The sequence below is a fragment of the Zea mays genome, chromosome 3 (assembly GCF_902167145.1).
Source record: "Zea mays cultivar B73 chromosome 3, Zm-B73-REFERENCE-NAM-5.0, whole genome shotgun sequence".
NCBI lineage: Eukaryota > Viridiplantae > Streptophyta > Magnoliopsida > Poales > Poaceae > Zea > Zea mays.
This window is the reverse complement of record NC_050098.1, coordinates 11,413,976-11,428,933: the sequence shown is the minus strand read 5'-3', so window position 1 is coordinate 11,428,933 and position 14,958 is coordinate 11,413,976. Positions and strand designations below refer to the sequence as shown.

At 44.5% G+C, this 14,958-nt stretch overlaps 1 protein-coding gene across 3 annotated transcripts; it reads right to left on the bottom strand.

Moving 5' to 3' along the window:
* Positions 1–85: 85 nt before the first annotated feature.
* LOC100283662 (acyl-protein thioesterase 2) lies at positions 86–4,007 on the bottom strand. Of its 3 annotated transcripts, XM_008674702.2 has the most exons (11): positions 3,700–4,007; positions 3,314–3,514; positions 3,142–3,231; positions 2,917–3,022; positions 2,634–2,670; positions 2,241–2,310; positions 2,017–2,121; positions 1,547–1,697; positions 1,378–1,460; positions 522–615; positions 86–431 (listed from the first exon to the last, which is right to left on the bottom strand). In XM_008674702.2, exons 3-11 carry the CDS (start codon positions 3,173–3,175, stop codon positions 344–346), a joined length of 768 nt encoding a protein of 255 aa, XP_008672924.1. In that variant the 5' UTR covers positions 3,176–3,231; positions 3,314–3,514; positions 3,700–4,007; the 3' UTR covers positions 86–343. The 3 variants fall into 3 exon arrangements, with proteins under 3 accessions (XP_008672924.1, XP_008672923.1, NP_001150035.1); XM_008674701.4 differs by lacking the exon at positions 3,314–3,514; NM_001156563.2 differs by lacking the exon at positions 3,700–4,007 and having other exon boundaries at positions 88–431; positions 3,142–3,447.
* Positions 4,008–14,958: the final 10,951 nt, after the last annotated feature.

Here is a 14,958-nt window from a genome sequence, read left to right as displayed (position 1 = left end):
CAACCGTAACGGCACGGGAGTAGCGACAATATTATACAATAAACAAACAAAATGATTCTGACACAAGGCAAACCAGACACGCGGAGAAAGCAAAACATCACAATTCCAATTCGCAGAGCAGAATATTTGAAACAAACATTATCCGTGCCACAACCAAATCGACGTAGACCAAAATATAGATATTATAAGCATACATCATTCGCAGACACGTCTGCGTTAAGAAAAGCTAGAACATGGCCGTATACCCAAGCCCAAATTTGCTATTAAACCATATACCTCCTGGAAAAGATACCGGTATTATTTGGACACCGTCCCTGCGAGTCTTTCTCGCATCAAATTCCAATCAAGATGACTTAGTGCCAAGCCCCAAATTTGCTGTGATCCATTTGCAAACTTCATCCATCTCCTCTGGAACAGTGTAGTGCCCAAGACTTCAAGTAGGAGAGCAATCATCATGAGAAAAGAAATATAGAAAATTTGCAACTCAAGTGAAGCGTAGTTGGATAGGTGAGATATAAAACCTATTGTATGCCTTGAAGAGCACATTGGAAAAGCCATTTGCCTTCAAGGCACCAGCAGATCTCTCCCCGTGCTTGTAGGCAACTACATCATCAGCTGCATAAAATGGAAATGAAACATAAATTACCGAAGGTGGTAATTTGTTTTTTATGGATCATCAGAAAGAACTTTTTACGATGTGTCAAAAATAATGTTTTCCTTATGCATCATGAAAGCAACTTGTATCATTTTCAAGACATGAAGGAAATATTGTGATCCTGTTAGCTCTAACATATACAGAGAAAAAAGTGACAAGTTTCCTGATGGGCACAAGAAGTATAAACAAGGCAGAACTCTGTGAATTTCAAGCAAGCTGCATAAAAACAACCCAAACATTCTGAAGAACCACTAAATCTGCTACAGAAAAAACGTAATGTCTTTACTCGTTACCATCCTACATTTTTTAGAAACATGTGTGGTCATTCCTGCTTTGCACAGTTGCACTAGAGAGGTTACTACCATCAGCAGAAACACAACAGCTTGATTTCTAATGGATCATGGATGGTGTTCTAGGCTAGCCAGATCTAGTAGTTTGCACTGCGATATGATATGGTTCATGCACAGGACTAGTGTTGATATGAAGTGTTACAAGCAAGATGGACTCATTAGCTTTTTCTCAGTGGATAGTAATGCATGCATATTCAAAACTTGGTTTACCATGATATATTACGCCTTTACAATGGTCGTGTATAAACCCCATACTGTCTCCAGGCGGAATGTTAGAACTTAGAACCCTCCCAACATATAAAGATGCTTATCAAGCCAAGCATGGAACTATGATAGAAATTTGGCATGTTAAGATACACAATAGATAAGCACCTTTTCCATGACAGAGCAAAAGAGGTATTGATGAAGCCTTTTGTGCACACTCTGGTGAGGCTTCAATTCTGTTCTTCAAGGTCCTGGATGACCAGAAATCATGTACATCAACAAAATCCAAGCAGTTTCATGAAAGCATACCACACAATATCATAGGAACAGGACAAACCTGGCACATGGAAGCCAGCCACTAAGACCAACGGCAAGACTTAGGTTCACAGGGAATGGTTTGCCATTCCCATATTTTCCATGGGCAAAGCAAGTTGCAGAGTACAGAGCAGTAGCAGCACCCATACTAAAGCCGCCAACACCAAGTTTGACTGCGATTATTGGACCACCAAAGATTATCAATATACTTCAATGTTCATGATAAAGATCTAGTAGGGTTCTATTTTTTTGAGTCACCAAATTAACATGTTAGAATAGTCTGTTTCTAAGAGCACGCACATGCTCTTTAGAAGGAAAAAAAGCTCACAAAGTGTATAGAACATGTTTAAGAAGCATGCCCCATAATGGAACAACGGGTACCAAAAATAACAACAAAGGCAATATGAACAGTCTTGATAAGTTGGGCTGAAGAAAATAAACTAACAACCAAGTTATCTCATCGAACAAGGGACAGGGGGATGAGAACCATACTGTCAGCAGGTTCAGTTGACAACAAATTCGCAACATGTGCTGCTGAGGCATCGATTCCCTCAATGTCATCAGGAGCATCCTCAGAAAGATCAGCAACATCAAACCCTGCAAATCCATAAAGGGCACAGCAGTAAACATGCAATACGTATAAGACAGATAATGATGAAAGGATCTGAAACATTCTCAAGAAGCAGGGAGAAACATGTAGATAACAATAAACCTACATGCTGTGGAGGGGAACCCGCCAAACACTGACACGGGTCTTGAAGGTGCAGTGGGGCATATCCATTTTATCTGAGCACAGCAAAGATATACAGGAAGAAATATCGTATTGGATTTGAGCAACAAGGTGTGAGATTAAGCTTTAAGCCCCTGTTTGGAACCCCTAGAGCTAATAGCTAGCTAGCTAATAAATTATCAGCTGGGTTAGAGTCAGCTAATGAACTAATTGTTAGCTATCTCATAGCTAACAATTAGTTGTGGTATTAGCTGAGGGTGTTTGGAACCCAACAAATAATTTTTAGTAGCTAACTATTACTTCTAGAGATTCCAAACAGGGCCTAAACCACCATAAGAAATTAAAACATTGCATATTTCGAATCTATGTCCTAACTTACATTAGGAAGGGGAAGAGTTTCCAGTAGTTGAGACCAGCTGCAATGTAACACAAATACATCATTAATGACAGTAGCTTCGAATTATATAATACAGGACATGACTATCGTTCGAGGAAGCAACAATCCAGCCTACCACAGTGTACAGTTAGTTCATAACATCTGGAGAAGGTACCGAGCTTATTGACATACTGTCCATTACTTCATCATCTATAATCTAAGCACACCAAACTCCACCAGCATACCATTCAGAAGTACAGGTGAGTTGAGCAGGCGGGTTCTATACCTGGCTCCATTGTCCCCAAGTCCATGGAGCCAGACAATGGTGGCCTTGTGCGTGCCCTTGGGCCTCACCACATGCGTTCTCCCGTACTCGAACGGCCTCTTCGCACCTGCATCCAATGCATATTCATTCCTTTACACTCAATCCCACCTCCCCCAACGCCGTAAAACAGAGACCGCGCCCACCAATCACCAACGAAGCCACAACAGCGACAAAACCAAGGCGCACCTGATGCGAGGGAGCTGCTGCCGCCGAAGCTCATCCCGCGAACAGTCGCGGCGCCTCCGCACCCCCTCCTCGCTACAAGGCCCGCCAACGCTGCAGTCCCAGCAACAACGGCGACGATTCAGCAGCCGACCAGCGGCCCTCGGGAGCAGATAAAGGGCGACGCGGTGCGTACGTGCGTACGAGGGAGCAGCGGCGGGGCTTGGGGATCGGGGTAAAGGGAGATTTGGGCGGCGGAAAGGGGTGCGCCTTTTTTGGGTGGCGCTGGTGGGTCGCCTCTGGCCTTGTGGGTGCGGGAATCTGCAGGAGACCGCAGACCCGCAGCGCAGCAAGGCAGACGCCACCTCTCTCTGCGCCTCTGCGGAGCGCTCCGCCTCTGCGCCACGCCACATGAGCCGCGCGTGGTGGTGATGGCGGTGGCAGGCAGGCAGCCAGGCACGCACCAAAAGAATAAGATGGGAACAGTAACTGGCCGCACGGGTTCGGAAAAGCGGTCGACCCAGTTGGGGCCTTGGGGGAGAAGAGAGAGGGAAGGAGGGAAGGAGATTGCGATTCGCGAACCTGTCAGCGGGGAGGTCGTTCTTCAGCGGAGCGGAGGAGGAGGCCGTCGTCTCGTCGCGGGGCGCCGGACGAGCTTCTTCCAGTGACTCTCGGTGGCCGCCCGGATCCTTCTGCTTGTGGGGGTAGGTTGTTCTGTTGTGACTTGTGCGGGAGACCTTTCGTGGTGGGGTAGCCGGGTAGGTTGTTCGATTCGGGACTGAGCTATTTTGGGGACGGCTAGAGGCGTGCTTGGCATATCGAATAGCTCCTTAATTAAGTTTTAGCCCTAATTAATGTTTTAGAGAAAGAAAAAATGAAAAAAATCACGTCCAACAGTAACTTATCTATAGCCCTTATTTTCCTGCACGCGTTGCTATGTCGACTGGGTGGGAGTTGTTGAAGCAGTAACATTTTTTTAGGATTTAAAGTTTCAGAGAGATCCTAATTCCTCTATTTTTAAGGAGTTGTTGAAGATGTTTTAACGAGGCTACGTTGGGCACCGTGTGTTACGTAGGAATGGTAATGGATCGTGATCCAAATGATTATTTATAAATAGTAGGGCGCTAAATAATTTATAGTTCAAAAAATAAATAAAAATATGATCCGATTCTAATTTTATCCGATTCTTAAATCTTATAATGTAAAATTTAGACTCTATTACTAATTTTCTATTTATTTGCACTTTATGTAGTGCTACGGGACGAGCCTCAAAAGTGTAAATAGAAAGGAAATATAGAGAAAGAAATATTTTTAAAAAAAACGATAAAAAACATAGATACAAATATAAATATAGATGACATACATGGAAACATCCTTAACAAAGAGAATGTCACACTACCATAAAAGCATCTTCAATCGTGTCTTAATTCAGCGCCTCATCTTAAAATATAGGTCTTGACTCATAAAAAACAACTTCAATAGTATCTAATTTTCAATTTTTGTAAAAAATATAGAGTACTACATGAAGTGATCCAAATATACTATAATTCAAACTATTGACCTATCTTTGTTTTATACATCATTGTAATGCGTGGATCCGCATCCTAGTCTATGTATATGTGCAACGTGGGCTCCTTTACCGAATATCATTTTCTTTATAGACTTCAACGAAGTCTTCTAAAGGTTGATCTAAATATAGAGGAAAAATATTTTGTCCTCTCTTTATATGTACAAATTATTTATCCCCCCTTCTAATTATTTTTATATTTTAAATGATAGATTAACCAAAACTAATATATATATATATATATATATATATATATATAGTATTTAAGGGTGTGATAAACATATATATGTATAAAAACTATCATAAAATATGTTTTTAATATAGGTATTTGATATATAAAGAACATTGTTGTGATGAATAAGATATAGAAGAAATTTTTTATAGAAAAGAATTTCTAAAGAACATTTGTATTTTAACAAAAAAATTGATCAAAGTTATATTTTGGAGCCCGTGTTATTGTTCTAAACCACAAATAATAGAAATCGTAGGGAGTATATGTACACATGTCCAAATAGGCTGGTTCGGCAGTGGGTCCGTGATCCGGCATGAGCACTGCCCGGCCTGACTAGAAGCGTGCCCGGGCCAATCCGGCCCGATAGCCGTGCCAGGCTTCGATCGGTCGTCTAGCCCGCGGTGCAAGCACGAGCCCAACCTGGTTAAAGAGCAGACAGATAACGACCCGTTTAAGGGACTGATTTTATAACGATCAGTCTATTTTTAGCTACAATACTGACGATTCTGTTATTATATGAGAGGATTTTGAATTGTGATATCTGTTTATATGTGTATCTAAAATTCTTTGTCTAAGTATGTACCTGAAATTGTAAATATAATTAATTGAATCTAAAATAAATTTAAATATTGCTTTTTAAATTTTGAATTTAGAGTGTTTTTTTGTTACGAATCCAGACCTGACCCGGCACGACTCATGTAAAAATAATCATACCGGACCTGGACTGCGTTAACCAGCCCACGGATCGGCTCCACCTGATACTAAATCATGTCGAGCTTGGACTGGTACCACCCGTGTCGGACCCGTGCTCGGGCCGGCACGCTCGTTGCACATGTATAAGTATATGACACTACACCATTAATACTCTTGTTGAGGAATTCTTATCACCTTTGTGTGTTCGGTCGCAGATCACGAGCTCATCGACCGGTGACGGTGAAAAGAATGGGATCCGATTCGGAGCAAAGAGACATCACGACGCGGACCTGACGTGGCGCCGGGGACAGAGGGGACAGAGGGCACAGGCGGCGTGGCATGCCAAAGCGAGGACAAGTTGGGTCAGCCCGTAGCCGGCACTCCGGGAGGCTTTTGCTTTGCTGCCACCGTTGGCCTCCATGAACAGGCCACTGCACGTCCCATGTGAGCAACTGGGCGTGGCGCGGAACACAAAGACGTCGTTGCCGGTTCCCGGAAGAATCATATGATCATTGCGTTGACCAGCTAGGCTCTGTTCTGACAGAACTTCATCAGGCCCTTCGCTTCCGAAATTTAGGTTTCAATCATAAAGGGAAAGGGGCGAACAAACTGTAGGGATTATTTTTGTTTTACAAATCACCTTAAATGCGGGTGAAAATGATCGAAAACGACACAAAGAGATCCAAATCGTTTTATTATTTCAACTTTCTGGGAATAAAATTGCAAAATATTATCTCGATTCCAAATTAGTATTCACTTTAGTATTTAGTTTTTATGTTTTTACATCTATATTCAGAGGGTGTTTGGTTGCTCCTGCTAAAGTTTAGCCCGGGTCACATCAAGCGTTTGACTTTTAAATAGGAGTATGAAATATAGACCCAACCAACTGGACTAGATTCGTCTCGTCTTTTAATCTTCGGCTGACAAATTAGTTTTATAATCCGACTATATTTAATACCCGGAACGGAGGTTCAAACATTCGATATGACAGGGACTAAATTTTAGTTTGGGGGTAACCAAACACCCCCTCAAATAAATGATGATGAATTTAGACACATACGCAATATATATAAATTATTATATGAATCCACTGAATGACTAAAATAAATTTTATTTTGAGACTTAGGAAGTGCAAGATAATTGGCTAGTAAGTGATAATGTAAGATGACATATATTAAAAAAGAATAATTTTATACAAACAACTTAACTTTTATAAATTGGACGACTCGTTCCTTTTGATACCATGGAGTGGCATGCAATTGAATTAGTTTTCAATTTTTCAAAATTTTGAGTGGTATATGTTGGGTGGAGCCGAACACACCCCACGAGCAAAGGGGCCATCAGCGAAGGCCTCCTTCACTCTGACGAAATGCTATAAGAGGGCTACGTGAGGCGAAGGCCTCAAGATGGCCGAGCAGCCGATGCCCTGTCACGATCACGATGCAGAGTCCTCGACATTCTTCGTCGAGTCTGGACAAGCAGACAGTTGCGTCAAGGCGCGAAGGCTCCAACAACGCCAACGAAGACCATGCGTCGGTCCACCATGTGTCAGTGCCTTCGTTGGCCCACCTGTTAGCGTAGGGTATGTGTCCACTATTTGGTGCACGACGCCCGTGGTGTGCACGACATTGTAATTACTCCGTCGAGAGAAATATTCTCGGAATATAGTTGGTAACCGGGGTTAGGGTCGTATTTTGGACCACCTACCCTTGGACGGGCCTATAAATATCCCGCCTGCAGCTGGATGGGACACACATAACAAGAAGCTATAGTTCTCCGCTATTCGTTTTGCCGCGCTCCTGAGCTCTCACCTATTCTCTGAGTGTTTGGGTCCACCTGACAGTGCAACCGCGTGTCAGTGCTCAACATTTGACACCCACCGTTTGTGTGACGAATACAACAACCACATGACTCCCAAGAACAGCACTTGTCCTAGCCCACCATCAAACGACGATGACGCCAGGGCCTCCCTCGCCGTCAAGAAAGGCAAGGTAGTGAAAGGGGAATGGACTTAAACATTTCCTATAATCGTTTTTTGTGTTTAACGTCCATCACAAACCACGTGGACTAACTAGTTTGCCTAGTTGATTATTTCTCAGGTGCATAAGCTTATCTACAACTATTCTAAGTCGACTGTCCGGAATACCGTAGATTATTCCAGACAGGAGAAGTTTTTTTTGAAAAACACCAAACGCGGACCGTCTGGCCTCAGGCGCGGACCGTCCAGTCGTTGTAAAACCAGAAAACCCGAAGGTGACGGGTTCTGTAAAATTCATTTTTAGCGTCCTCGTGGACTGTCTGGGGTGCACTACCAGACCGTCCGCGACTTCTTTATCTGACATCTGACGACGCATTAAATGCACTATAGTCGTTGATATAGCTGTTACTGCTGACCGTTGCGATTTCAGCCGTTGATGTGCACGGGCGGACCATCCGGACCAGGGGCGCGGACCGTCTACGGTCGACAGAAAAGGAGCAACGTCTAGGAAGTGGTTGGAGGCTATAAATACAACCCCAACCACCTCCATTCATATCATCGAAGCACTCCACTCATTCACATTTAATACAAGAGCTAGCAATCTATTTCGAGACACACTCAAAGCTTCCAATCTCTTCAAGTTCCATAATTAAGACAAGTGATTATTAGTGCTTAGTAACTTGAGAGAGTGTGATCCATGTGTTATTTGTCGCTCTTTTTGCTTGTTTTTCGCAATTGTGCTTTCTTCATCTCTTTCTCAACCTTCTAAGTGAATTGTAAAGCAAGCAAGAGACACCTAAGTGTGTGGTGATCCTTATGAGGTCTTAGTGACCCAAGTGATTAAGGAGAAGCACTCGACCAGTCTATGTGATCGATTGAGAGAGGGAAAGGGTTGGAATAGACCCAACCTTTGTGGCCTCCTCAACGGGGACAAGGTTCTTTGGAACCGAACCTCGGTAAGCAAATCGTCGTGTTCATTTGTGTTGATCTCCATTCGATTTGTTTATCCCCTCTCGTCTTTCTAAAAGTTCCCTTGCGCATATTGATTTGATTTGGCTCCCAAAGTTATCCGCATTGGTTGAGCAACTCTTGGCAAGGAGAACTATCTTCCGCACTCCGAATTATTTCTAACACTAATCCCGAGCATAGTGTGCGTTTAAAGTTTGTAAATTTCAGGTTTCGCCTATTCACCCCCACTCTAGGCGACTTTTAGGTAGCCCTCACCACCAATCATTCCCCACCACCTAAACCAAAGGGTGAGGACCCCCTCACAAAACAAAAGTAGAAAGTTGCCTCCATCGAGCAAGCGGGTGTGGTCCACACCACCAGTTCAGAAGACTCAGAAGACCCTCCGCCCCACCCAAAAAAGCCAAACCTTACCAAGTCAAGGTTCGGCCATACTAGACAAGGAACCTGCCTCCCACACCCTAGGTTTTGCTGCCGCCGCAGACCCCCGCCACCCATTCGGGATGCCCTCAAAGAACGACGACGAAGACTTAGAGGCCAGCCTAGATATCAACATCAACACTGAGGAGCCATTGTTACTCAAAGGCCTTCGCACACGCAACTCCAATCTCCAGACGCGGCCCTCCTCATCTATATTGTGTTAGTCGGCGAAGCTACTATGTAAATGCATAATATTTAAACATTCGGGCCTTTGGATGCCCATGTAATATTTAAACACCGAACATTCGGGCTTGTGCTCTTTTCCTTGCAAAGGGACGAGGTTTTTAATGAGGCAGAGCCTTGTAATAAAGCAGATCCACCAACAAACATCATGACCGAAAAAGGCTCACAAGCCAACATTCAGCCCCAAAGACAGTCACTGTCGCGCCAAGCAAAGCTCATCCGCGACGTGCGACGACACCTCCAGGTGCAAAACCGCCTCAGGGTGACGCCAGATTAAAATAAAATCTAGGCGAAGCCGCCTCTGGGTGCAAACAACTCCATAGGGCGACGCCAAATTAAAATAAAATCTAGGTGAAGATGACTCTGGGCATAAAAGGCGCCTCCAAGTACAAAAAACCGCCTACGGGTGCAAACAACGTCTTAGGGTGATGCCAGATTAAAATAAAATCTTGGTGAAGACACCTCCGGTTGCAAAACCGCCTCAGGACGACGCCAAATTAACATAAAATCTTGGCGAAGACACCTCCGGGTACAAAGCCACCTCCGGGTGCAAAACCGCCTCATGGCGACGCCCAATTAAAATAAATTCATGGTGAAGACGCCTTCGGGCGCAAAAGCCGCCTCCGGGTGCAAACAACGCCTTAGGGCGACGCCGGATAAAAATAAAATCTAGGCAAAGATGCCTGCAAGTGCAAACAATGCCTCAGGGTGACGTCAGATTAAAATAAAAATATAGGCGAAGACACCTCCGAGTGCAAAAACACCCCCATGTGCAACTAACACAACGACGACATATTAAATAAAATGTTGGCAAACACACCTCCAGGTGCACACCATACTAAATAAAATACTGGCGAAGACGCCTCCGCATGCAAAACATATGCCCACGGATGACCCCTGATCAAAACAAAACATTGTTGAACACAACCAGAGGTACGAAGTCTCTTGAGAGCATAGTAAAACAAATAGCAGCAAAATACACATGTGGCGCGGGGGCACCCAAAAAAAGTGGTCTACCCTAAGGCTGGCGCCCGTCCCCCATATGCAAAGGAGGGGAGAGGGCGGCGCTTCATTTTATTTTTGCCGATCAAAGACAACCGCCAGCATTGCCAGAATACATTATTAGTACAAACCACTCTTAGTGTTGATGAAGTCATCATTACATTTTCATGTGGCCCCACAACCAAGGACTTCAGGACTCATCCTTCAGTATAAGACCAACCTCCCTATATTTGCGCAACATGATCTCAAGCTCCCAGCCCTCGCTAAATAGCCCAAGGGCGGACACGACATCAAATGCACGACTACTGCTAACAACCCCCGCCAAAAGTCGATGGGGACCTAAATCAACATCACTGAAAGTCGCCTAGAGGGGGGTGGATAGGCGAAATCTGAAATTTACAAACTTAAGCACACACTACAAGCCGGAGTTAGCGTTAGAATTAAATCTGAGTCCGAAAGAGAGGGAAAACAAATCAACCAAGAAAGTAAAGCGGATGACATGGTGATTTGTTTTACCGAGGTTCGGTCCCAAAGAACCTAGTCCCCGTTGAGGTGGTCCTAAAGACCGGGTCTCTTTCAACCCTTTCCCTCTCTCAAACGATCACCTAGACCGAGTGAGGCTTCTTCCTTAATTTCATGGGTCACTTAGACCCCACAAGGATCACCACACAATTGGTGTCTCTTGCCTCGCTTACAAAGCACTTGAGAGTAAGAAGTGAGAAAGAAAAGAAAGCCAAGCCAAGCAAACAAGAGCAACAAGGAACACAAAGAATCCTCTCACAAGTCCTAATGTGCTAGGGTTGAATTTGGGACTTTGAATGGATCGATCACTTGAATTGTGTTTTTGGATTGAAGTGTATTGCTCTTGTATTGAATGCACTGTTGTGAATACTTGGATCATTGGAGTGGAGGTGGTTGGGGGGTATTTATAGCCCTCAACCACCAATTCAACCGTTGGGGCCGGCTGTTGTCGATGGGCGCACCAGACACTGTCCCGTGCGCCAGCCACGTCAACCAACCGTTAGGGTTCTGGCGGTTTCAACCGTTGGAGCTTTGTCTTCTTGCGGCACCGGACAGGTACTGTGCACTGTCCGGTGCGCCTCTGGCGGCTGCTCCGACTTCTGCGCGAACTGTCCGCGCACTGTAGCACTTTGCAGGTGTCCGTTGCAGTCGACCGTTGCACTGTGAGTCATTGCTTTGCTGGTGCACTGGACAATCCGGTGTCACACTGGACAGTCCGGTGTCACACCGGACAGTTCAGTGAATTATAGCGGAGCGGCTTTTCTGAAACCCGAAGGTGGCAAGTTCAGAGTGGTATGGCCCTGGTGCACCGGACAGTGTCTGGTGGCACACCGGACAGTCCGGTGTGGTAGACCAGGGTTCTCTTTGGTTTCTTTTGCTACTTTCTTTTGAACTCTAACTTTGATCTTTTATCGATTTGTGTTGAACCTTTATGCACCTATAGAATATATAATCTAGAGCAAACTAGTTAGTCCAGTTATTTGTGTTGGGCATTCAACCACCAAAATCATTTATGGGAAAAGGTTAAACCTTATTTCCCTTTCAATCTCCCCTTTTTGGTGATTGATGCCAACACAAACCAAAGCAAATATATAAGTGCAAAATTGAACTAGTTTGTATAAGGTAAGTGCATAGGTTGCTTAGAATTAAACCAATTAATACTTCTATTAAATATGCATGGTTGGTTTCTTTTATTTTAACATTTTGGACCACATTTACACCACTTGTTTTGTTTTTGCAGATTCTTTTGGAAAGTTGTTTCAAAGTCTTTTTGCAAATAGTCAAAGGTATATGAATAAGATTTTGAGAAGCATTTTCAAGATTTGAAATTTTCTCCCCGTGATTCAAATGCTTTTGCTTTGACTAAACAAAACTCCCCCTTAATAAAATTCTCCTCTTAGCTTTCAAGAGGGTTTTAATAGATATCAATTGGAAACTCATACTTGGGATGTTTTTGAAAATGTATCAATTGAAATTCGACATACCAATTTGAAATGTATTAACTAAAAATTTCCATCATAAGATACCAATTGAAAAGACAAGCATAAATTATCATTTCGAAAATTTTGAAGTTTGGTGGTGCGGTCCTTTTGCTTTGGGCTTAATATTTCTCCCCCTTTGGCATTAATCGCCAAAAATGGAGATTTTGAGAGCCCTACTTACTTTCTCCCCTATTGGTACAAGTAAATATGAGTGAAAGATTATACCAATTGTGAGAGTGATGTGGAGTGATGCCGAAGGGTTAATGATATCGTTAGAGTGGAGTGGAAGCCTTGTCTTCGCAGAAGACTCCATTTCCCTTTCAAGCCACGACTCAGCATAGAAATACACTTGAAAAACACATTAGTCATAGACATAAAAGAGATATGATCAAATGTATATAAATGAGCTATGTGTGCAATGTTTCAATCAAAATTCTGAGAATCAAGTATATTTAGCTCATTCCTAAGTTTGCTAAAGGTTTTCTCATCTAATGGTTTGGTAAAGATATCGGCTAATTGTTCGTTGGTGCTAACATAAGCTATCTCGATATCCCCCTTTGTTGGTGATCCCTCAAAAAGTGATACCGAATGTCTATGTGCTTATTGCGGCTGTGTTCAACGGGATTATCCGCCATGCGGATTGCACTCTTATTATCACATAGGAGAGGGACTTTGCTCAATTTTGTAGCTGTAGTCCCTCAGGGTTTTGAAAGGGAAATGTGCCCTTGGGCCATTTCTAAGTATTTTGGTGATTTAGTGTCCAACACAAGTGCCTAAGTGTAAAAAGGTGGACAATGTACAAATCAAGGATAAAGGTATGTCTCTCAGACTTAGTACATTGTTTTATGGACTAATGTATTGTGTCTAAGTGCTGGAAACAGGAAAAATCCAATTGAAAATGTCTTGGCTCGAGCAGCCAAGAATCTGCTGAGTCTGGGAGCACCGGACTGTCCGGTGGTGCACCGGACAGTGTCCGGTGTGCCAGGCTGGCTCGAGCGAAGGGGCCGCTCTCGGGAATTCACCGGCGACGTACGACTATAATTCACCGGACTGTTCGGTGTGCACCGGACTGTCCGGTGAGCCAACGGTCGGCCGGGCCAACGGTCGGCCGCGGAATCCGCGCGCGACACGTGGTCGAGCCAACGGTCGGAAGGGGCACCGGACTGTCCGGTGTGCACCGGACATGTTCGGTGCGCCAACAGCTCTCTGGCTGCCAACGGTCGACTTCGCCGTAGAAGGAAAGAAATCGGGCACCGGACACTGTCCGGTGCACCAGACGACAGAAGGCAAGAATGGCCTTCCAGATTTGCTCTCAACGGCTCCTAGCTGCCTTGGGGCTATAAAAGGGTCCCCTAGGCGCATGGAGGAGTACACCAAGCAACCTTAGAGCATTCTTGATCATCCACACTCAGTCTTTGCGCATTCGTTTGTCATTCTCAGTGATTCGAGCTCTGTTCTAGTGAGAACTTTGAGATAGTCTTTTGAGCTCGATTCTTGGCCGTGTGTGTGCACATTTTGCTGTGGATTTGTGTGTGTTGCTTCCCTCCCTTACTCCGTGTTTCTTTGTGAACTTCAAGTGTAAGGGCGAGAGACTCCAAGTTGTGGAGATTCCTCGCAAACGGGATTGAGAAAAAGCAAGCAAAACACCGTGGTATTCAAGTGGGTCTTTGGACCGCTTGAGAGGGGTTGATTGCAACCCTCGTCCGTTGGGACGCCACAACGTGGAGTAGGCAAGCGTTGGTCTTGGCCGAACCACGGGATAACCACTGTGCCATCTCTGTGATTGATCTTTGTTGGTTATTGTGTTTTGTTCCTCTTTAGCCACTTGGCAATTATTGTGCTAACGATTAACCAAGTTTTGTGGCTTAAGTTTTGAAGTATTACAGGATCACCTATTCACCCCCCTCTAGGTGCTCTCAATTGGTATCGGAGCCGTTCTCTTCAAGAAAGGGACTAACCGCCCGAAGAGATGGATCCTAAGGGCAAGGGGATGGTGATCAACGATAAGGAGAAAGAGTCCTTCGTCAACGAGCCCAAAGATGACAAGCCTACCGACTCGGGCGTGGGCCACAAAAGAAAAGACGGGAGGAAGAAGAAGACAAGGCGCATCAAGGAAATTGTCTACTACGACAGCGACGAATCTTCCTCCTCCCAAAAGGACGACGACGACTACGATAGACGAAAGACGGTTAACTCAAACTTTTCTTTCGATTATTCGCGCATTCCGCATAGCTCTAATGCTCAATTGCTCCCCATTCCACTTGGCAAGCCCCCTCACTTTGATGGAGAAGACTACGGATTTTGGAGCCACAAAATGCGTACTCACCTGTTTTCTCTCCATCCAAGCATTTGGGAGATTGTGGAAAGTGGAATGAAATTTGATAGCTCGGATAGCCCTATGTTTATTAATGAACAGATTCATAAAAATGCACAAGCTACTACTGAGTTGCTAGCCTCTTTGTGCAGGGACGAGTATCACAAGGTGAGCGGCTTGGACAATGCCAAGCAGATCTGGGACACCCTCAAGATCTCTCATGAGGGGAACGACGTCACTTTGCTCACCAAAATGGAGTTGGTGGAGGGCGAGCTTGGGAGGTTCGCGATGATAAGGGGCGAGGAGCCAACTCAAACATACAACCGGCTCAAGACCCTTATCAACAAAATAAGGAGCTACGGGAGCACGCGATGGACGAACCACGACGTCGTCCACCTAATGCTAAGGTCCTTTACCGTTCTT

Bases quoted from the DNA above. Each gene is read 5' to 3' on its own strand.
- LOC100283662 (XM_008674702.2), bottom strand. From the start codon at position 3,175: ATGAGCTTCGGCGGCAGCAGCTCCCTCGCATCAG. The intron at 1,461-1,546 runs GTTTGTCCTGTT...CTGGTCATCCAG, and splicing joins GGCTGGCTTCCATGTGCCAG to GACCTTGAAGAACAGAATTG. The intron at 432-521 runs GTTTTATATCTC...TCCTACTTGAAG, and splicing joins CTCTTCAAGGCATACAATAG to TCTTGGGCACTACACTGTTC.